A 21,439-nucleotide genomic window follows, 5' to 3' on the forward strand; every position below is an offset into this window, starting at 1 on the left:
CCCGAGCGAGAAGCCCAGAGAGAGGCGGAGGCGGCGGCCGAGAGCCGACCGTCACTCCACGCCGCCGTCGAGGCGGCGAGGGAGAAGCCTAGAGAGAGGCGGAGGCGACAGCCGAGAGCCGACCGTCACTCCGCGCCGCCGACGAGGCGGCGAGGGAGAAGCCTAGAGAGAGGCGGAGGCGACAGCCGAGAGCCGCCCGTCACTCCGCGCCGCCGTCGTGGCGGCGAGGGAGAAGCCTAGAGAGAGGCGGAGGCGGCAGCCGAGAGCGGGACTCCGCGCCGCCGTCGAGGCGGCGAGGGAGAAGCCTAGAGAGAGGCGGAGGCGACAGCCGAGAGCCGCCCGTCACTCCGCGCCGCCGTCGAGGCGGCGAGGGAGAAGCCCAGAGAGAGGAGGAGGCGACAGCCGAGAGCCGACCGTCACTCCGCTCCGCCGTCGTGGCGGCGAGGGAGAAGCCTAGAGAGAGGCGGAGGCGGCAGCCGAGAGCCGGCCACCACTCCGCGCCGCCGACGAGGCGGCGAGGGAGAAGCCTAGAGAGAGGCGGAGGCAAGGCCGAGAGCCGACCACCACTCCGCGCCGCCGACGAGGCGGCGAGGGAGAAGCCTAGAGAGAGGCGGAGGCGGCAGCCGAGAGCCGACCACCACTCCGCGCCGCCCTCGAGGCGGCGAGGGAGAAGCCTAGAAGGAGGCGGTGGCGGCAGCCGAGAGCCGGCCACCACTCCGCACCGCCGTCGAGGCGGCGAGGGAGAAGCCTAGAGAAAGGCGGAGGCGACAGCCGAGAGCCGACCGTCACTCCGCGCCGCCGTCGAGGCGGCGAGGGAGAAGCCTAGAGAGAGGCGGAGGCGGCAGCCGAGAGCCGACCACCACTCCGCGCCGCCGACGAGGCGGCGAGGGAGAAGCCTAGAGAGAGGCGGAGGCGGCGGCCGAGAGCCGACCGTCACTCCGCGCCGCCGACAAGGCGGAGAGGGAGAAGCCCGAGGGAGAAGCCCAGAGAGAGGCGGAGGCGGCGGCCGAGAGCCGACCGTCACTCCACGCCGCCGTCGAGGCGGCGAGGGAAAAGCCTAGAAAGAGGCGGAGGCGACAGCCGAGAGCCGACCGTCACTCCGCGCCGCCGTCGAGGCGGTGAGGGAGAAGCCTAGAGAGAGGCGGAGGCGGCGGCCGAGAGCCGACAGTCACTCCACGCCGCCGTCGAGGCGGCGAGGGGGAAAGCCCAAAGACGAGGCTCGGGTAGAAGAGGAGCAAGGCGAGGCTCACTCGAGAGGGAAGGCAGCTGTGACAGCTGGCCGCCCACCACGCCGCCCACGAGGAGGCACACGAGACGAGGCTCGAGTAGAAGAGGAGCGAGGCGAGGCTCACTCGAGAGGGAAGGCAGCTGTGACAGCTGGCCGCACGCCACGCTGCCCACGAGGAGGCACACGAGACGAGGCTCGAGTAGAAGAGGAGCGAGGCGAGGCTCACTCGCCATGTCGCCCACGAGGAGGCACACGAGACGAGGCTCGAGTAGAAGAGGAGCGAGGCGAGGCTCACTCGAGAGGGAAGGCAGCAGTGACAGCTGGCCGCCCACCACGCCGCCCACGAGGAGGCACACGAGACGAGGCTCGAGTAGAAGAGGAGGGAGGCGAGGCTCGCTCGCCACGCCGCCCACGAGGAGGCACACGAGACGAGGCTCGAGTAGAAGAGGAGCGAGCTGAGGCTCGCTCGCCATGCCGCCCGCGAGGCGGCACACGATACGAGGCTCGAGTAGAAGAGGAGCGAGGCGAGGCTCACTCGCCATGTCGCCCACGAGGAGGCACCCGAGACGAGGCTCGAGTAGAAGAGGAGCGAGGCGAGGCTCACTCGAGAGGGAAGGCAGCAGTGACAGCTGGCCGCCCACCACGCCGCCCACGAGGAGGCACACGAGACGAGGCTCGAGTAGAAGAGGAGCGAGGCGAGGCTCGCTCGCCACGCCGCCCACGAGGAGGCACACGAGACGAGGCTCGAGTAGAAGAGGAGCGAGCTGAGGCTCGCTCGCCATGCCGCCCGCGAGGCGGCACACGAGACGAGGCTCGAGTAGAAGAGGAGCGAGGCGAGGCTCACTCGCCATGTCGCCCACGAGGAGGCACACGAGACGAGGCTCGAGTAGAAGAGGAGCGAGGCGAGGCTCGCTCGCCATGCCGCTCACGAGGAGGCACACGAGACGAGACTCGAGTAGAAGAGGAGCGAGGCGAGGCTCACTCGAGAGGGAAGGCAGCAGTGACAGCTGGCCGCCCACCACGCCGCCCACGAGGAGGCACACGAGACGAGGCTCGAGTAGAAGAGGAGCGAGGCGAGGCTCACTCGAGAGGGAAGGCAGCTGTGACAGCTGGCCGCCCACCACGCCGCCCACGAGGAGGCACACGAGACGAGGCTCGAGTAGAAGAGGAGCGAGGCGAGGCTCACTCGAGAGGGAAGGCAGCAGTGACAGCTGGCCGCCCACCACGCCGCCCACGAGGAGGCACATGAGACGAGGCTCGAGTAGAAGAGGAGGGAGGCGAGGCTCGCTCGCCATGTCGCCCACGAGGAGGCACACGAGACGAGGCTCGAGTAGAAGAGGAGCGAGGCGAGGCTCACTCGAGAGGGAAGGCAGCAGTGACAGCTGGCCGCCCACCACGCCGCCCACGAGGCGGCACACGAGACGAGGCTCGAGTAGAAGAGGAGCGAGGCGAGGCTCACTCGTGAGGGAAGGCAGCAGTGACAGCTGGCCGCCCACCACGCCGCCCACGAGGAGGCACACGAGACGAGGCTCGAGTAGAAGAGGAGCGAGGCGAGGCTCACTCGAGAGGGAAGGCAGCAGTGACAGCTGGCCGCCCGCCACGCCGCCCACGAGGCGGCACTGGGGTGCTGCCTGGAAAGGAGATATCCCAGAGCCACCTGAGCGCAGAGCTCAGCCACATCTGCAGCACGAGGCCGGAGAGAAGAGAGAGGCACGCCACGAGTTGAGATGCAAGGTGCAAGGTGCAGGGGTGCTGCCTGGAAAGGAGATATCCCAGAGCCACCTGAGCGCAGAGCTCAGCCACATCTGCAGCACGAGGCCGGAGAGAAGAGAGAGGCACGCCACGAGTTGAGATGCAACAGCATTCCTCAGAGCGGGCTGTGGAGCCACCGACTCGGGTCTCCAGGTGGACGAGGCCGCTGTGGCAGGGCCGAGGCGACCGCAGAGCATCGCAGGCAAGCAGATGAGGCCATCGCCCATCGTGCACTGCTGCCAAGGACAGTCGCCAGCAACAGCAACAATGGCGCAGACGCACAGATCCTGCACGGAGAAGAAAGAACTGATGCAGCCGAAGGGCTGGCGCAGTAGGAAGGAGAGCCTGGCGCGGCCAAGGACGAGGAGCGGCGTCATGGCCAGGTGAGCAGGAGAGAGCAGCGGAAGCCGCGCTCATCAGAGCAGCGAGCGGGCGGGAGCGCCCGACACGCACGGAAGTTCAAACTTCCGTAAAAGATGAAGTAAAAGATGTCCACGGAGAGTCCGTGAAGGACGCAGAGGCAGAAGAAGAGGTAGGAGAGGAGAGGGTGAGTCTCCTGCGGGAAACTAGTGGCCTATCACGAGTTAGGGCCCCTACCCCAATCGTTATCGGCGGAGTTTTAATTGGTATAACACAAAGTCGACCTTATTGGCCAAGGTTTGCGTGACGGGGCGGCTTGAGTGCACTCGACACATGCTGACGCTCCTGCAGCAGCCCGGGGCCACCGCGCAAGTGCGGCCGCCGCCTCTAAGTCGACCGAACTGGCCAAGGTTTGCGTGACGCGGCTTGAGTGCACTCGACACATGCTGACGCTCCTCCAGCAGCCCGGGGCCACCGCGCAAGAGAGGCCGCCGCCTCTGCTCCCCGAGTGGCCAGACTGCGAGCATGCGTGCAACCAGTCGCGCCGCATTTTCCCGGCTAGCGGCAACCGTGATCGAGTCTGGCCCGATTGCCCGCACGGCTCTAGCGGCTGCATGGACTGCTCCGACGTGGACCCCAGCTGCCCATGGTACGTTGGCGCCTACGATGGACACGGCTGCGAGGACAACCCGGCCTTCATGCTCTCCCAGTGCCCTCGCTCCTGCAACGCCTGTCACTTGCTGGACGAGGTGGTGCGTTGTGCTTGGGCGCTGGACCGCCCTCCCGCCCTCCTGCCAGGAAGCGTCGACGCAACGTTCCAACGGCTAGGGCGCAAACTGTAGCTTAGGCCGGCTTGCACCGCACGGTCACGGAGAACGATCGCGCACAATCCACAAACGCGACCAACGCCGAGAGTGATCAATTTGTGTTTATAATAAGTTTTTGACCGCGGCGTTTCGATAGGTGAAGGTGGCCCATCAGGTTTGAGAGAATATAGGTACCTATGTTTCAGCGGGGACCTGTTCGTTTTTACCCATCTCACAGTAGAGGTGTCCGTTTTTATTTTTGAATTTTATGTTTTTTGTTAGAGAGGTAAAACCCACGTGGTACCTGCAAAAACGTGACGCACACGCCACGCGCCTCGCTTGGTGACCTCGCTGTGCGTCTCCCGTTTCGCGTTACTTTATTAGGTTTGCATGCGCTCTGCCACGGCGTGGGCGCACCGTAGGGTGGAACTGGAGGGCGAGGGCGCAGCCGCGCTGGTCCACCTGTGTGGAGATGTTTACCTGACCTTACCTGACCTTACCGCGCTGGCCCGGTCTTGCATCAGCCCGCGCCGCTCCGAAGCTCCTCTCAGCTGATCGGCGCGCCCCTGACGGCGGCGGTACACTTGCCTGCTCGCAGGCAGAGGTGTGAAGAGGCGCCCCGTCACAGCGCTGCGCAACTGGCGGCCGCGTCCGCCTTCGGCTGTGGCGAACGCGACGCCCTTGTAGCACGCCACGCCCTCGGCGTCGGTGGCGAGGTCGGGCATGCATGTCTCCCACGCCTGTTCACAGAGCGAGGTGTGAACGGCGCCTGCGCCAGGGGCGGGCTCGCGCCTCACGCATTCTAGTCCAAGCAACTCTCGGCATCTCTCGGGCGGATGCATCTTCGCGCGTGACCTTCTTCTTGGCGAGCTTCTTCGGGTTTTGCTCCGGCTCGCCCGCGAACCCCTCGAAGCTCACCCTGGCCCCCGGCGCCGACCCGTCGGGCGGGGTGACGAAACAGAGGCCGCCCTCTCCCTTGGCGCAGAGCACCATCCCCTGCGACTCGACGCCGCCAAGCTTCTTGCTGCCCAAGTTGCAAAGCACAACCACGCGCGCGCCGCGCACCTGATTAATTAATCACATCTGTAAGCACCTAATTAAGTGACTAATGATCACGCGCGCGCCGCGCACCGCGTCGATGGGCAAGTGCTGCGCCAAGCCTGGTGCACGCCACGAGCCGTGAAGCGACGCTGCACCTCGGCTGCACCTGCGCTGCATCTGCGCTGCAGCTCGGCTGTCTCTCCGCTGCATCTCGGCTGCATCTCGGCTGTCTCTCCGCTGCATCTCGGCTGTCTCTCGGCTGCAACTCCGCTGCATCTCGGCTGCATCTCGGCTGCAACTCCGCTGCATCTCGGCTGCATCTCGGCTGCAACTCCGCTGCATCTCCGCTGCATCTCCCGCGCGCCCGAAAGGATCTGGCGCGGCCCGGCCGGCTCGCCGAGGTCGATGGTCTCAATGTAGAGCTTGTCGCTTTCCGGGTGCGCCTGATTAATAGCTAATTAGGTGATTAATTAATAGTTAATTAATCTCGATGTAGAGCTTGTCGCTTTCCGGGTGCGCCTGGTCTCACCGCACGCGCCGTGACGCCGCGCCGTACCGCCCTCGCACCACCGCCCTCATACACCACCGCCCTCGTACACCACCGCCCTCGTACACCCCTCGTACACCCCTCGTACACCCACCCAAAGACCTCTCATCTCGGCTGCCTCTCGGCTGCCTCTCGGCTGCCTCTCGGCTGCATCTCTCGCGCCTCGGCCGCGGTGATGACGCCGACGCGGATGTCGAGCCAAGACACATCCACCGCCCTCGCGTCTACCTCACACCGCCCGCTGTGAGAATGAGACGCCGTTCACAGCCCGTCCGCGGCTGACGCGATTCCAGCGCCGCCTCCGCCTCCGCCTCCGCCTCCGCCTCCGCCTCCGCCTCCGCCTCCGCCTCCGCCCTTCGCAGCCGCCTTCTCCTTCGCCGCAGCCTTGGCCGCCGCCTTGGCCGCCTGATCACACCACCCCGCCCTCTGTGTGTGAACAGCGTCTCCGTCGCCGCCGCCGCCGCCGCCGCCGCCTTGGCAGCAGCCGCCCTCTCCGGGTCCGCCTCCGCCCCGCCTCCTCCTCCTCCGCCGCCTCCGCCGCTGCCGCCTCCGTTGCCCTTGCCTCCTCCTCCGCTTCCCTTGCCCGCCGGCGGCTGCTGCCCCGCACGCGTACCGGAGGAGGGAGGCGGCGCCGCTGCGGCGGGCGGCAGGATGGAGCCGACCTGTTCACGGCGGGTCCGGCGTGATCACGGCGGAGAAGGCGTGAAGGCCGCCGCGTCTTTTGGAAGGCGGCTCTGCCTCCCACCGCAGCAGCCGCGTCTCATCTCGCCTCCACCTCCGTCCCGATCTCGTCCCGATCTCGTCCCGATCTCGTCCCGATCTCGTCCCGATCTCGTCCCGATCTCGTCCCGATCTCGTCCCGATCTCGTCCCGATCTCGTCCCGATCTCGCCTTCATCTCGCCCATCAGAGAGTCGAGCTGCGACAGCACGCGCTCGAACGGCTGCGGCGGCGGCGCGGCAGCCTCCATCTTCTTCAGCATCGCCTGTTTGGAGTCTCGCCATCAACCAGCGACCGCTCGCCAATGCGCCCCTCCCCTCCTCTGACGGCAGCGTCGCCTCGGCCGCCTCGGCCGGCAGCATCGGTCCAGGCTCGCTCGAGTCTCCCTTACCGAACCGCGGGACGACGTGGAAGTGCGCGTGGAACACCTCCTGCTCCACACGCCGCTGGCATGAGCGGACGCCCTCCGCAGCGGCACGCGTGAATGAGCTTGCGGCTGTGGCAGAGACGGCACCTGGCCGGCCTCGGCGCCGCTGTTCTGCAGCACCTTGACAGCAGGCGCGCCGGTCGCCGCCTTGACGAGCTGCGCGAGCCGCGGCAGAGAGGCGAGCGTGCTCGCCGCCACGTCGGGAGCCATGTCGAGCACAGACACGCACGGCGCCTGGCGGGAGGAGGCGGGGGGAGGCGGGGGGAGGCGGGGGGAGGCGGGGGGAGGCGGGAGGAGGCGGGCTGAGGCGGGAGGAGGCGCAGAGAGAGGTGCGGCGGACGGTGCGGGTCAGTTAGGCGACGGTTCGCTGAATGGCAGCGGCGGAGGTGTGGGAGCGGCGAGTGGTGTGGCAGCGGCCGAGCTGTGACAGGGAGGCTGACACGAGCGGCGGCTGCACGCCTTTGGGATGAGGAGAGAGTGCCCAGCGCAGCACGGGAAGGCGTCGAGGATGGCGAGAGCGTGCTCCGTCTCGAAGATCTTGTAGGACGGGATCTCGCCGCGCAGGATCTTGGCAAAGATGTTGGAGTCGTCGTAGGAGGCCAGCGACGCTGAGGCCATCGTGGAATGTCGAGCAGACGGCGCGAAAAGAATTTTCGCGCACGAATTCGTAAGAGCACACGCCCTTGGCGAGTGGGTGATTTCTTTCTTTCTTTTAGCACACGCAGACAAATTCTTCTCCTTGTTCGCGCCTCGATGCCCGCGAGCAACAGCGCTCTGTCCGCGAGGATCAAGGCGCACCTGCGGGAGCGCGGCGTCTTCGACGAGCTGCGTGCTCTTCTTGTGGCGGACGGACTCGGCTGTGACGTGTCACCCGGCTCGGTGGAGTCGGCGGCGCTGGGAGCGCTGTCGGATGGTTCGCCTGCTCTCGCTGTGGGTGGCGGCGGCTACCAGCTGCAAGTGCGCCTGCACGGCGGCCGCGCCTTTGAGGAGGGCGGTGGCCGCCTGCGCGTCTGCGTGCAAATGGGCGGGGAGCGCTTCACGACCGCGCGAGTGGCGGCGGTGGCGGAGCCTGCCTTGTCCGGCCGGTTCGTCTTCTCTCTGCCGGCGGAGGCCGAGGCGCTGCTGACGTGGCGCGAGCCGCTCTACCTGCTGGTGCTGCAGTCCCGCCGCCGCTGGCGGGGGAAGGCGGAGGCGGCGGAGGCGGTGGTGGAGGAGGCGGAGGAGGAGGCGGAGGAGGAGGAGGAGGCGGAAGAGGTTGTCTCTTCGCTGCTGCTCGAGTGGCGCAAGGTGCTGCACCTCGGCGCCTGCTCCCTCTCCCTCGAGCTGAGCGGCGCGGGCGTGCAGACCACGCTTCCCGCCCACCCGCGGCTTGTTGACCGCGCCTCTTCACACTGGTGAGCTGTGAACAGGCGTGCAGTCCAAGCTGCCCGTCGGCTGCCTCGAGATCCAGCTCTCCCTCCTCGCACCGCACCCCCTCCCCGCCCCGCTAGCGCCGCCCGCTCCGCCGCTGCACGAGGTGCGAAGAGATGTGGCCGAGAGGTAGGGGGTGGCGGGGCCGAGGAGCTGGCGGTGCTCTTTGTCCGTGCCCACGACCCATGACAACCGAGAGACACCCATGACAGCCCGAGAGATGACCTACCGCTCCGCCGCTGCACGAGGCGGGTGCGGTCGAGGCGCAGCTAAAGGCGGAGCGGGCGGCGGAGCTGGACGCCGCGCACTGTCAATGAAAAGCTACCCATTAAGTAATTCCTTTCAATTCATAGGCGGCGGAGCTGGACGCCGAGCGCCGCTTCTTCAGCTACGCGAAGGCGCGGTGGTCCGACTACGTCTCCTCCTCTGATTGATTCAAAGGAATGCATTAAAAGTAATTAATTAGGCGTGGTGGTCCGACTACGTCTCCTCCTCTAATTGATTCAAAGGAATGCATTAAAAGTAATTAATTAGGCGTGGTGGTCCGACTACGTCTCCTCCTCTAATTAATTCAAAGGAATGAGTTAAAAGTAATTAATTAGGCGTGGTGGGCCGACTACGTCTCCTCCTCCGCCTCCCTTGGCCGCCGGCCGGTCAAGCTGTTTGCCCTGAGCGAGCTTGGCGTGCAGCGGCCAGTGACGTGCTTCGTGCGGCCGCTCGACTCCGGCCGGCTGCTGGAGAGCGCGGCGCAGGCTGCGCACTTTGTCTCTCTGCTGCGGTGGGAGAGGGCGATGCCGGTCGGAGGGACGGACGTGCGGCAGTCGATTGATTCAAAGTAGTTAATTAAACGTAATTAGTTAATAGGTCGGAGGGACGGACGTGTGGCAGTCGATTGATTCAAAGTAGTTAATTAAACGTTATTAGTTAATAGGTCGGAGGGACGGACGTGTGGCAGTCGATTAATTCAAAGTAGTTAATTAAACGTAATTAGTTGACAGGTCGGAGGGACGGATGTGTGGCAGTCGATGGGAGCGACGCTGGCGAGGCGTGCCGGCGAGGCGGAGGAGCTCGCGGTGCTGCTCTGCTCGCTGCTGCTCGGCCTCCGGCTGGACGGCTTCACAGCAGCCGCCGCGAGCTCTGTTCACAGCCTGCGCGTGTGAACAGGCTTCGGGCTGGAGGCGTACGTCGCCGTGGGCAAGGACGAGGCGGGGCCGCGCGTCTGGGTGATGAGCGCCGCAGAGCAGGGCAGCTTCACCTTTTGGGACCCGGCCTCGGGCGCGAGGTATCACCACGCGCCGGGCTCGCCTGCCGCCTCTCCCTACCTGTCCATCGGCTGCGCGTTCAACCACGAGTCCTTCTACGCCAACCTTCAGGCGCACCTCCCTCTCCTCCCGCCCCCCCTGCCCCCTGTGAACGGCGTCTCTTCACAGCTCCGTGCCGTGAGCAGGAGGACGACGCCCTCTCCTCCTCCTCCCTCGCCCTCGGGGAGCCGCTGCTCTGGAGAGCGATCGACCCTGCGCTGTTGCGGCGCCTCACGCCGCTACCGGCGCCGCGGCTGACGGCCCCGGCGTCGCAGGACGGCAGGGTCGGCCGGGAGGTTGCGTTGGAGGCGCAGTTGCGCCGGAGGCTGGAGGCGCACCGCGCGTCGCTCGGCCTGGCGACCTCTTGGGACACCGCCCTCGAGTCAACCCTCGGCCCGACCACTAGATGCGCCGAGATGCGCCGAGATGCGCCGAGATGCGCCGAGATGCGCCGAGATGCGCCGAGATGCGCCGAGATGAGCCGAGATGCGCCGAGATGCGCCGAGATGCGCCCTCGAGTCCTCGGCCCCGCCCTCTACGCGGCTGGAGGCGCAGTCCAGTAGCCGTGAGTGACATGTGAAGTTGTACGCCAGGCCCGGCTCTCCACTCGTACGAGCTGGAGGCGCAGTGCGGCGCCACACTTGGCGACGTAATTTAAAGTAATTATTCAAAGTAATTACTTAATAGGCGCAGTGCGGCGCCACACTTGGCGACCCTTCCTCCGGCCGGCCAACCCTGACAGAGGTGGAACCTTCTCTGAACCTTCTCTGAGCTACCTTTCAGGTGCCCCTCCCTCCCGGCGACCCTGACGCGGCGTAGACTTCTCCGAACCCTCTCTGAACCCTCTCTGAACCGCCCTGCAGGCGCACCGGAGTTCCAGCTCGCCGTCAAGCGCTGCACGCCGACCGGGCACACAGACGCTTCCTAGACACTTCCTAGACACTTCCGAGACACTTCCGAGACACTTCCGAGACACTTCCGAGACTCTTCCGAGACACTTCCTAAGCGTTGCATGCCGACCGGGCACCTGCCTTCCTTTCAACGGCCACAGCACCTAACACCCGGCATGTCCAGGACATGTCCATGACATGTCCGTGCCGCGTCTTGCTCAGGCACACCCTTCCGCGGCTGCCCCACCCGCCATACGGGCATGTCCAGGACACGTCCCCGACATGTCCACGCCGGGCTTAGGCACACCTTCCGCGGCTACCCCGCCCACTTTACGCACGCGAGACCCGCCGCGATGGCGCGCCACCTCGCCACCGCCGCCGGGGCTGCCGGCGTGCTGCAGTGCAAGGCGCCGCGCGCCAGGCTTGCGCTGCGGCTGCGCACCTTTGCCTACCCCGACGGAGTCACCTCGGCGTGGCTCCTCCTCGCCTGCAGCGCCGCGCTCGAGTAGGAGGGCTGAGATGCGGCAGCGGAAAGGGCGCGTTTCCTTGGCGATGCTCCCCACGCAGGCCACGGCATGACTGCACCGGTGCTCTCCGGAGCGCTAAGGGTAGTTTCCCTGCCTGCTCTCCGCAGTCCGCCATGCCACCTCCCCTGGTGGAGTCAAATCTCTCTGCTCAGTAGTCTGGAGGTGAGTCAATCCTCCTACCGTTGCACTTGTGGGGACGTCGGCCAACGCTCGGGGCTCTGAGGGCCCCGGTTTAGTGTGGAGCTTCTCTGTGAGGACTCTGTCCGACTCTGTCAGGACTCATGTCAAGACTCTGTCAAGACTGTCTCTGTCAGTCAGGACTGTCCGGACACGGCGGGGAGCTTCACGGCAGGTAGGTTGGTAAGGTAAGGTAAGGTTAATTTCTCTCACGTCAACACATCAGCAACACATCGATGTGCGCACAAAAAGAGTGGTGCTGGTGGGGCAAGGGGGGGCAACCCTCGCCAACAAGCAACACGATGCGCAGCCGCAGGCGGGCCGCGGTCGGGTCGCGCAACGGGGCTTTGATTACAGATTAGGCGCATGTGTGTGCTACAACGGTCAACGCGGGGGAAACGCCGGGCTACACCAGATACCATAAGCGAAACCACCGCAACTGAAAAGTGAACAACATCGGCTGTTGTGAGTGTGTCCACGAGTCGCGAGTCGTTGGGTCATTTAGGAGCTGGCGGCTTCATCTCAGCCTCGTCCACCGCGGACTCCACCGCGGCCTCTCCGAACTTAGGGGTCTTTGCAGCAGAGTCTTCGACCGCCTCAACCGTCTCCACGTCTGTCTCCACGTCGGCCTTTCCGACCGCAGGGATAGCCACCGCAACGGAATCGGCCACGGAGGTCTCCACCGCAGCCTCCACCGCCGCACCCTCCGCCTCCGCAACCTCCGCAACCGTTGTCCCCGCTGCCGCCGCCTCAGTCGCCACCGCTTTTGTTCCGACCATAGCGTCATCCAGCTCGTCTCCTGTGGCGAGCTCAGCCCCTGCCTCCTGCTCGGGAACGGAGAGGGCCGGCGGAGCGTCCGGACCACCTCCTTCAGCTGCCCGCTCGGACCGGAGGGACGGCACTGCGACGTGCGTCGTCGCCATCTCCTCCCGCCAGTTTGACTGCTCCCGGTTCGCCCGTTGCGCGTGCATCACCTGCCACAGGGGGGGCTTTGTAGAGTCAGAGTGCACGGGGAGCAGGGGGTGGGGGTGGGGGGGCGTTCCTCGACGTGCAGCTTCTTATAAAGATAACAGCAGAGGCAAGCCAGCAACAGCAGGCTAACAAGGCCGATGACCTATTGAAACGCCTCGATTTCCACCCTGCAAAATGTGAAGTGGGCGGTACAGCCACAAGACCGAAACGACGGGAGCAAAGACTTCGACATCAAAGGTCCCGACGTGGTTGATTTTGACTTTGCCGCCGTCGTCGTCATCATCATCGTCGTCGTCCGTGCCCTCGACAACGGTTTGAACTACTGTTGGGGGTGTCACATCCTGCACACGGGCGTACTCAGAAGTGCGCCGGTTGATAGGAGCCCCTTGAGTGTGTGGTGGGGCAAGGCCGAGACACCTCCACATCGATGCCGAACGCTTCGCTGGCGGCCTCACCTCTCGCCCTTGCTCTTCCTCTCCCCCTCCATGCCCTCGCCCCCGTAGCCGTACCCCTCACAGGTCACACTCCCCTCCCCCCGGGGCCCCCTCTCTCCTTCCCCCCCACCTCCCTCTCCCTCCTCGCAGTAGGGCCCATGCCCCACGACCATGTTCCGGTATCAAAAAGAACCCCTGCACAAAGACCGCACGGGCGAGGACCTGTTGCCCTTCCTCTTACTTTCCGTTTGCCGTCGAGCGTCGTACCGTACGTACTTTAGCCCAAGGTCAAAAGAATTCGTGCAAAAAAGAATTGGGCGCATTACACACATTTCTTGCGGGTGCGCACTGTGCCTCTGTGTTCGTGCGTCGCCCATTTTTAAAGGTCAGCACACAGCATTCGGCTTCAACGGACAACGCGATACATGTACTCGAACGATAGAGATCTAGGTCTAGCTCTGGCCCCGTGTCCGCCACCCTGCGCCACTGCTCGTCGTCGAGCACGTGCCAGTACCGGTCGCCCTCGAAGTTGGTGTACTGGACGCGGTGCACGAGCCGGCCGTCGGTGTCCTCCGTCCGCTCCATGATGGTCGCTGGCCACCACCTCTCCTCCTCCCCGAAGATCTCTCGACCCGCGTGCCCGTCTCGAGGATCGCCTGACCCGCCTGCCTTGCTGCCGCGTCCACCATGAGCCGCTTCCGGCGCGACTTGACCGGCTCCGGCGCCTTCGGCAGCAGGTAGTTGGGCCCGCTCTCCTCCACCGCCGCGAGCACGACGGACGCGCTCACGTGCTCCACCGCCCCCTCCTCGTCCGGCCCGGCGGCTCGAACGCCTCATTCCCGCCTCGCGCTCGCTCCTCTCGCGGGCCCCAATCGCTCGTGGTGGGCGTTCCGCCGGTCGACGCCGTCCCCGCGGTGCTCCGCGGTCGCCGCCTGCGGCATCATCGCCGCACAGGCGTCGCTAGCAAGGGGCGTTGTGATGTGCTCCGATGTGTTACGACTCGCTCTCCAGCCCCTCCGCAGCTGTCACGCTTTTGGTCGACCCCCCCCGACCCCTCCTGGACGCGTCCACCCTCCGTCCAAAACATTCGCATCCCCTCTTTAAGATACATAAACGAGCCGTTTCGTTTATTTACGATTTATTTCAAGCAAAGGGGTCTCCGCGCGCGGCGTCGGCGCACGCCGGGCGCGGGGGGGCAGCGGCGGCGGCGGCGGCGGGGGGGGGGGGGATGGATGCTAGAGACTCTCACTGATCACGTACAATGACCACAATTTCAAGCAGAAGCACAGAGCACACGCCCCCACAGCGGGGCGCTGGGTACAGAAAGAACATGATCCGCGCCCGTCAAACCACAACGCAACGACACATCGCTCTCGGTTGTAACCGGTACACGCCATGCGACGCGCGTCATCCTGCGTGCGGGCTGCTGGGCCCCGCAAAACACCGGTCCGCAGCCTACCTGCGAATGCGTCATCCCGCGCCGGGAGCGGCTCCGAGCGACGCGGCGTGCACGCCGGCGCTCAGCACGGCGTGTGGCGAGTAGTTGCGCAGCGACGAGACGGTGCGGTAGAGCGCGGGTCCGTGCACGGCCGCCTGCGACAGCAGCAGCACCAGCCCTAGCGCCAGCGCGTACACGGCGGCGAAGGCGGCCGCGAGCAGCAGCAGCAGCAGCAGCCCTGCCAGAGCGCGGCAACCCCAGTGCCGCAGCGCCCGCACCCACCGCCGCCGCCTCCTCCTCCTCTGCTCGACCGTAAGCAAGCGCCGCTCCCGCGCCAAGCCGGCCGCGTCCGCGCGAGCCCTCGGCTGCGGCGGCGGCGCCTGGACGTAGCGGCCGGGGGGTGGGGTGCGGCCAGAGGGTGCAGGCGAGGTGCAACTCGCCCCCGGCTACGCAACAGTGTGGCCGAGATGCGGCTGCGATGCAGCCGAAGTGCAGCCGAAGTGCAGCCGAGGTGCAGCCGAGGTGCAGCCGAGGTGCCGCCGAAGTGCAGCCGAGGTGTGGGGCGTGCGCCTGGTAGTGTCCGAGCGGGTAGGGCGGCTCGTCGGGTGGCGGTGCGCCTATTCACAGCGACACCGCCGTGAAGAGGCGCCGTTCACGGCTGCGTGCGGACGGACGGCGGCGGGGGCGCGTAGAGAGATGGTGGCGATAACTGCGGCGGCGAGGAGGAGGAGGATGTAGGAGGCCGCGGTGAGTGCTGTGGCGGCGTGCTCGGGCAAGTCGACGGCATAGGTGGTCGCCTGCTCACACCCCGCGGCTGTGAAGAGGCGCCGTTCACAGCTGCGTCGGCCGGGCGGCGGCGTCGGCGGCTGCGTTGGTGAGGGGGTCGTAGAGCTGCAGCTGCATCCCCCACGCCCTCCACACCACCGACGTCGAGCCTATTCACAGCTGGACCTCCCTGTTCACAGCTCCACACCCTCCCCCACGCCCTCCTCGCCACCGACGGCAGACCGTTCTGCAGCCGCGGCACGCAGCCATGCCCGCCCGCCCCGCCGCCGCACCACCCTCCCGCCCCCTCGCCCCGCTGCAGGGCCGCGCCGGCACCGCCGCCGCCGCCGATCAGCGCCTCAAACAAGCGGCACGCGGCGGGCGGGCGGCGCGGCGGCGGCACAGGCAGCAAGGTCCCGTTCGGACTGACAGGCCGGTGGCGGGAGGAGGCGAGGCGGGGGGCGAAGGCAGTTGCGGAGGGGAGGGGGCTGGCCTGTTCACAGCTGGAGGTGTGAAGAGACGTCTCTTCACACCGGAGGCGGAGGGGTGGGGGCGCGGCTGGTGCAGGAATGGGCATGGGGTGTGTCGAGCTCTTCACAGCGAGTGCGCCACGAGCAACGCGCTGGAGCGAACCTCGCCCACCTCTCGGCTGCGTCTCGGCTACCTCTCGCCCAGCAGTGCGTCGCAGCCACGGCGGCGGGGTGGACCCACCTGCGAAGTGTGAAGAGGTGCGGTGTGAACAAGCGGCGGGGTGGGCCCAGCTGCGAAGTGTGAAGAGGTGCGGTGTGAACAAGCGGCGGGGTGGGCCCAGCTGGTAGGTGTGAAGAGGTGCGGTGTGAACAAGCGGCGGGGTGGGCCCAGCTGCGAAGTGTGAAGAGGCGCGGTGTGAACAAGCGGGGAGCGGGTGTGAAGAGGTGCGGTGTGACCAAGCGGGGGTGCGAGGCGCGAGGTGCGGAAGAGGAGGGCCCACTTTGAGTTGGCGAGCAGCTGCCGTGTCCACGACTGCACTGCGCCTGAAGGACTCAAACCTCTCGCTGATCAGCTCACTGGAAGCAGCTGCGTTGTCCGCGACGGCACTGCGCCGAAGAAGCCGAGTCGGCCTTCAAACGTGAAGTGCGCCTGAGGAGCAAAAGGAGCGGGCTCCTGCGGGAACGTTCCGAGAAAGTACCACCCGCCGTCGGCCCTCAACAGCAAAGTGCGCCTGCGCGCCCGCGGACAGCATCGCTACCGCCAGGCGCTCGATCGCCTCCTCCTCCTATTACTTCAACCACCAGTCGACATCCTGATCATTGCAGCAGCCACCGCCTCCGCCGCCCGCTCCCTCGCCTCCTCCTCCTCCCGCCCCTCCCTCCTTCCGCCGCCAACTCCGCCGACCCCTCGCCCCGAGCGGGCCAGCCGCCGTACCGCTCTCCTCCTCCCAACTGCCCACGCCGCCTCCGCCGCCCCCGCCGCCCCTGCCGCCTCCACCGCCTCCGCCGCCTCCGCCGCCTCCCTCGCCACCTGCCGCCGCTGCCGCCGCCGCGCCGCCGCCGCGCCGAGCATTGCGTCGAGGCACGCCGGCAGCGCTGGCGCCGCCTTAGCCCCGCAGTACCACGCCAGCGTCTTAATTGAGAACTCTTACTTCACTGACCGAGGCATGATTCACTGATCGAGGCATCTCGCCTTCGCCCCGAAGTTCCACGCCAGCGTGTTCGGGTCCGCGCCGGCGGCGAGGAGAGGCAGCGCGAGAGGGAGGGCCTGCCACCCCCGGGCGCGAGGTGTGGAGAGTGCGAGGTGTGAAGAGAGCGAGGTGTGGAGAGAGCGAGGTGTGGAGAGTGCGAGGTGTGGAGAGTGCGAGGTGTGGAGAGTGCGAGGTGTGGAGAGTGCGAGGTGTGGAGAGTGCGAGGTGTGGAGAGTGCGAGGTGTGAAGAGTGCGAGGTGTGGAGAGAGCGAGGTGTGGAGAGTGCGAGGTGTGAAGAGTGCGAGGTGTGGAGAGTGCGAGGTGTGAAGAGGCGGCGCGAGGTGTGAACCGAGGCGCGTTCCGCTGATATGTCTCGGCTGTATCTCGGCTGTATCTCGGGTACATCTCGGCTGTATCGCGGGCAGATCTCGGCTAGATCTCGGCTAGATCTCGCCTCCGAAGCTGACCCGGCGCGGCACACGGCAGACAGCGCCGTGCCTGACAAAGAAAGTGAGGCATGGCGTAGTGAGGGACGGGGTCAAGGCACGACAGCGGTCAGATGGGACTAGCGCCGCTCGCGATGACCCCGGACAGCCGCGTCGAGGGCGAGGAGGGGTCGGCACCGGAGGCGAGCAAGGTGCGGACCTGAGTCCGGTAGGGGGTAGGGGGTAGGGGGTAGGGGGTAGGGGGTAGGGGGTAGGGGGTAGGCGAGCAAGAGGCGAACCTGAGTCCGTTCACTCTCACTGTCACACCTCCCCTTCCTCCGCCACTGAGCCGCTAAAGGCGAGAGGGAAAGGGGGGCTGGCGGCGAGCTTAAAGCGGCGCACCGTCGCCGCGGCTGCCGCGCGCGTCCGCAAGGTTGGCCAGACTAAAGACCAACGCGTCTCAACTCAACTTCATCACGGCGCTGGGAAGGGAGGCGCAGACGCTCCGCCGCCTCCGCCGCCTCCGCCGCCTCCGCCGCCTCCGCCGCCTCCGCCGCCCCTGCCGCCGCTCATCGAAGAGGCCACCTGCGCCGCCTCGGCCTCCCCTGACTCCTGCACCGCCTCCGCCGCCGCCGCTTCTGCCACCGCCGCCTCCGCCTCCACCGCCACCGCCTCCTCCTCGCCCTCCGACTCCTCCTCCTCCTCCTCCTCCTCCGCTCGCTTCACCGGGAGCAGCTCGTTCTCCTCGCGTGGCGGCGCCTGCTCACACCGGCAGCCATCAAGGGACGCTCACAACCGATCGACAGCCTCGCTCTCCACGTCGCCGCAAGCGCCGCCGCCGCCACCAGCGCCGCCTCCCGCACGAACACGCCTGGTTCACACCGCCGAGGTGTGAAGAGACGCCGTCCACACACACACACCAGAGCCGCCTCCCTGCTGCAGACGCGCCCATAGCCACTGTGTGCGCCTCCGCCGCGTCTGCGCCCGCGCGCAGCAGCGCCGCCGCCACCGCCTCGCCCCCCTCCGGCGCCACCTCCGTCGCCCTCACCGCAATGTACAGCGGCGGCGAGGAGGACGCGAGGCCGCACGGGCCGATGGTTCGCCGCAAGGACGGGTCTGCGCCTACGCGCAGAGGAGGGAGGCGTTACACTCTTTTTTCCAAGCGAGGGGGTCGCTGCAAGGACGGGTCGGCGCCGCTAGCCAGCAGCGCCTCCGCCACCGCCGCGTGACCGCCTGTAGCCCAGCCCCTCTCAAGTGTACTCCGCGAACCCCTTCCCTCCGCCTCCGCCGCCGTGCCCGCCTGCAGCCGCCGCGGCGAGAGGCGTGGCAGAGTACAGCACGCCGCAAGGGCCGAGCCAGACACCTTGTGGACATGTCCCGGACATGTCCCGGACATGTCCTCCGAGAGCAGCAGGCCGCAAGAGCCGAGCCAGACACCGCGGTTCGGGTCTGATCCAGACGCGAGCAGAGAGAGGACGGCGGGGCTGTCGCCTGCGGAGGCCGCCTCGTGCAGAGGGGAGCGGGCGTACGGCGCCTGGAGGAGATGTCCAGGACATGTCCGGGACATGTCCGAGCCTCGTGCAGAGGGGAGCGGGCGTACGGCGCCCACGAGGCGGCTTCGAGCGGCGGGGGAGAGCCTGGCGGTAGGGGGTGGGGTTGGGATTAGGGTTAGGGTTGGGGTCGGGGTTGGGGTCGGGGTTGGGTATGGGGTTAGGGTTAGAGGTTAGCCTGGCGGCAGCAGAGCGCAGTGCGCGAGGAGCAGGGCGACGCTCGCCGAAGCGACTGTGCGAGGCACCTGCTTCACAAGAAGGGGAATCGCGAGCACTGTTCGGCGCGACGCGCGTGCGAGTCAGCTGCGACCCGTGTGGTGTCTCGTCTATGAGGTGCAGGAACGGCGAGTCCAGAAACGCACTTGCAGCCCGAGGGCGAGGAGGGCGGTGGTGAGCTTTCCGATCGACTGGCCGAGCGGAAAGTAAAAGATGAAGAAGCGCGCCACGAGCGGAAGGTGCGCCACCACGTCCGACGCTGAAAGCAGCGGCGGCGGCGGCGGTTGCGCGTCCAGAAGCGCCGCAGAAAGGCGCACAGTCGAGCGGGCGGTCGAGAGGAAAAAGGCGACGCAGACGGCAATCGCGGTCTCGAGCGCGAGAACGATGCACCGGCCGAGCGGGATGGCCAGCAGCGCGTGAAGCAGTCGCCGCGGGATCAGCAGCGGAGGGATCATGCGGGATGGCCAGCGGCGCCGGTGTCGAGGAAGAGCGGGCGCCAGCGACAGCGGGGCCGGCGGCCAGCGTTTTCTTGTTTCCGAAAAAGAATTCGGTGGCCGTGGGCACGGGACTGGCGCGCACTGGCACTAACACAGGTACACCGGGGAAAACGTGGTGCACTAACCTCCAAGAAACCCATCGGGTCGCTCCTCATCGCAAACCCTAACCAGCAGAGTCCTCCTTTTACGGGAAGGTACGCAAGAGCCCCACCTACGGCCGACTGCACGCTAAAGGCTACACGCTCGCACACCACTTGCAGAGTGGCTCTCCCAGGCGCTCACCCCACCCGGAGGCACGCCGGGCCCCGGGCAGCCGGCCGTCACTCGCCTAAGCGCCTAAGCGGCCTGAGCGGGGGGGGTGCTTAGGGTGCTTAGGCGCTTAGGCGGCCCTTGCGAGCGTGGCGGCGTCGTAATACAAGTGACTCCGATGGCAATCATGATGCCCCTGCTAGTGTCATCGCTCAGAGAGCAGCCTCACGCACGTCCACTGTCTACCACTGGCCCTGGTCGCACACTGCCACTGACTGAGCTGCGCTGGTCCGCAGGCTGGTGCGGGAACTCAGCATCAGGTCGAGTCGAGGAAGATCGCGGAAGGTCGAATCGAGGAAGAGAACAAGATCAGGACGAGCAGCGCGCCGCCGGCGGTGTGGCCGTAGACGGCCGACTCGCCCTCGACGTGGCCGACGAGCGTCGGCTTGCGTCGCTCGTCAAAGTATACGAGGCAGCGGAAAGCCTGGCTGCTCGCTGAACGCCCCCTCGCTGCCGCCGAGCGACACACGCAGCCGGGCCGACTGGCCAGGCCCGAGCGGCTGCGCGGGCGCCGGGCACTCGATCTGCGCGATGTCGTCTCCTACCGTTCGCTCGAGCGGCAAGTACTGTCCCTGCTCCGCCGCGGCGGGCGTTTCGTCGTTCCACATGCAGAGCAGCATCCGAAAGCCGTCGTTGCGGGGGCTGCCGGGGCCCAGATTGTATCCTCGCACCTGCGGCGGCCGCAGCTCCGGAGGGGCGCTTGGGAGGCTACTGTATTAGGAGGCGCTTATAGGAGGCGCTCAGCGGAGGGCGCACGCTAGGCTAAGGGTCTAGTACCCCCTTAGCTAGGCGCACGCTAGGCGCACGCCCACAGTGGCCGCCTCGTGCGAAGCGCGTGTGGCTCCCTCTTCGGGCGAGTCGCGGCGGGGGCTCGCCGTGAAAGTCTGCGGCCACGAGAGGATGTCCGAGAAGGGCGGCTCGAGCTCGGTGAGGACGGGCGTTTGCGACGAGTCGAAGAAATTGATCTCGAGCTCCGTCGGCAAGTAGAGCGTGCCTCCGCCCAGCCCTCCAGGCTCGAGCACGAGCACACCGAACGGCGTGATCGTGTACGACTCCGGCAGCACCGGCGAGTTGCACACGAGCTCCTCGCCGTCGGCGCTGAGTGAGAGGACGCTGACGCACTCAAGCCGCGTGCCGAAGAAGCAGCGGAGGTCCGAAACGACCGCGTCCGCTCTCGAGATGAGCCCCCGAAGGTTATCGCCCTTCAGATAGACCGGGCAGGCGCCGTCGATGCATCTCTGGTCCGCGAGGTCGAGGCTGTTTGGCGCGTTGTCCGCCTGCGACCCCACGCCGACAGATCTGAGCTGCATCGGCTCGAACCCGTCGATGGAGAAGGTGCTGCTGAGCTCGAACGCGTGCACGCTCGATGGGTAGCCGCAGATCTGCTCTTGCGCGCGGCCATTGTGCGGCAGCCCCAGCACCACAGCCAGGGCCACCCACCACGGGGTTCTCGCCATGGGGACGCCCCAGACCGCGGCGAAATTACTTTCGAACAATTTTTCATGTGCGCCGTGACCCCACAAACAATGGGTCTCACCCCCTCGGCCGTGCGAGCAGTCCGAGGTTGTTTTGTTTTGTTTTGCAGTCTGCCAGTCTCGGAGGTTGATGAACGCTGTGGTTGTGATCGTGCGTGAGCTCTGGCTGTCTTCTTGCCAACAACATACCTCACGCCGAAGGGGAGGACGACTGTCTCTGACGGCGAACCTCAGTTACGAGCCGCCCTCCCCTCGAGACGCGAGGCCAGTGCACTTGGGGCCGAGCCCCAGCGTGCACCGCCCCACACGCCTCACGCGGCCTCTGGCTGGAGCGGGATCGCAAGCGAGTCCCCCAGGCCGGCGCGCGTCTTCCGAGAGAGGAGCAGGAGCGAGGGACATTCTTAGTAAGCCGGCATGCAGATGCATGCACGGCCGTTCAGAAACTCTCCAGCCGTTGGAATGGCTGCGCTCCCGCCCCTCACCGGGCCGAACGGGTAGTAGGCGTTGGCGCCG

At 66.7% G+C, this 21,439-nt stretch overlaps 4 protein-coding genes across 4 annotated transcripts; 1 reads left to right on the plus strand and 3 right to left on the minus strand.

Annotated features, from left to right (window-relative positions):
* Positions 1-4,426: 4,426 nt before the first annotated feature.
* On the minus strand, positions 4,427-6,099 carry EMIHUDRAFT_352479 (hypothetical protein). Its single transcript, XM_005785611.1, has 5 exons — positions 5,678-6,099; positions 5,263-5,601; positions 5,002-5,196; positions 4,802-4,886; positions 4,427-4,734 (listed from the first exon to the last, which is right to left on the minus strand). The coding sequence occupies exons 2-5, from the start codon at positions 5,362-5,364 to the stop codon at positions 4,694-4,696; spliced, it is 423 nt and encodes a 140-aa protein (XP_005785668.1). The 5' UTR covers positions 5,365-5,601; positions 5,678-6,099; the 3' UTR covers positions 4,427-4,693.
* A 1,129-nt stretch (positions 6,100-7,228) lies between these two features.
* On the minus strand, positions 7,229-7,498 carry EMIHUDRAFT_63398 (hypothetical protein; the record flags this gene model as incomplete). The annotated part of the gene is made up of 1 exon (XM_005785612.1): positions 7,229-7,498. The coding sequence occupies one exon, from the start codon at positions 7,496-7,498 to the stop codon at positions 7,229-7,231; it is 270 nt and encodes an 89-aa protein (XP_005785669.1).
* Positions 7,499-9,007: 1,509 nt separating this feature from the next.
* On the plus strand, positions 9,008-11,386 carry EMIHUDRAFT_449368 (hypothetical protein). Its single transcript, XM_005785613.1, has 7 exons — positions 9,008-9,087; positions 9,289-9,388; positions 9,455-9,663; positions 9,738-9,984; positions 10,185-10,235; positions 10,455-10,500; positions 10,783-11,386. Exons 1-7 carry the CDS (start codon positions 9,082-9,084, stop codon positions 10,988-10,990), a joined length of 867 nt encoding a protein of 288 aa, XP_005785670.1. The 5' UTR covers positions 9,008-9,081; the 3' UTR covers positions 10,991-11,386.
* Positions 11,387-13,822: 2,436 nt separating this feature from the next.
* EMIHUDRAFT_434122 (hypothetical protein) lies at positions 13,823-16,051 on the minus strand. The gene is made up of 9 exons (XM_005785614.1): positions 15,996-16,051; positions 15,877-15,913; positions 15,765-15,807; positions 15,466-15,505; positions 15,038-15,287; positions 14,900-14,964; positions 14,718-14,826; positions 14,600-14,646; positions 13,823-14,409 (listed from the first exon to the last, which is right to left on the minus strand). The coding sequence occupies exons 1-9, from the start codon at positions 16,014-16,016 to the stop codon at positions 14,062-14,064; spliced, it is 960 nt and encodes a 319-aa protein (XP_005785671.1). The 5' UTR covers positions 16,017-16,051; the 3' UTR covers positions 13,823-14,061.
* Positions 16,052-21,439: the final 5,388 nt, after the last annotated feature.

The sequence above is a fragment of the Emiliania huxleyi genome, assembly GCF_000372725.1.
Source record: "Emiliania huxleyi CCMP1516 chromosome Unknown EMIHUscaffold_16, whole genome shotgun sequence".
Classification (NCBI taxonomy): Eukaryota; Haptophyta; order Isochrysidales; family Noelaerhabdaceae; genus Emiliania; species Emiliania huxleyi.

Bases quoted from the DNA above. Each gene is read 5' to 3' on its own strand.
- EMIHUDRAFT_449368 (XM_005785613.1), top strand. The intron at 9,389-9,454 runs GCCTCCGGCTGG...GCGTGTGAACAG, and splicing joins GCTCTGCTCGCTGCTGCTCG to GCTTCGGGCTGGAGGCGTAC. The intron at 10,501-10,782 runs GCACACAGACGC...CGCCGGGCTTAG, and splicing joins AAGCGCTGCACGCCGACCGG to GCACACCTTCCGCGGCTACC.
- EMIHUDRAFT_434122 (XM_005785614.1), bottom strand. From the start codon at position 16,016: ATGCTGTCCGCGGGCGCGCAG. The intron at 15,288-15,465 runs GCGAGAGGTAGC...AGCTGTGAACAG, and splicing joins TGGCTGCGACGCACTGCTGG to GCCAGCCCCCTCCCCTCCGC. The intron at 14,827-14,899 runs GCAGCCGCCGAC...GGGTGTGAGCAG, and splicing joins TCTACGACCCCCTCACCAAC to GCGACCACCTATGCCGTCGA.
- EMIHUDRAFT_352479 (XM_005785611.1), bottom strand. From the start codon at position 5,364: ATGCAGCGCAGGTGCAGCCGAGGTGCAGCGTCGCTTCACGGCTCGTGG. The intron at 4,887-5,001 runs GTCACGCGCGAA...CTCTGTGAACAG, and splicing joins AGAAGCTCGCCAAGAAGAAG to GCGTGGGAGACATGCATGCC. The intron at 4,735-4,801 runs GCGGACGCGGCC...GCCTGCGAGCAG, and splicing joins CGCGTTCGCCACAGCCGAAG to GCAAGTGTACCGCCGCCGTC.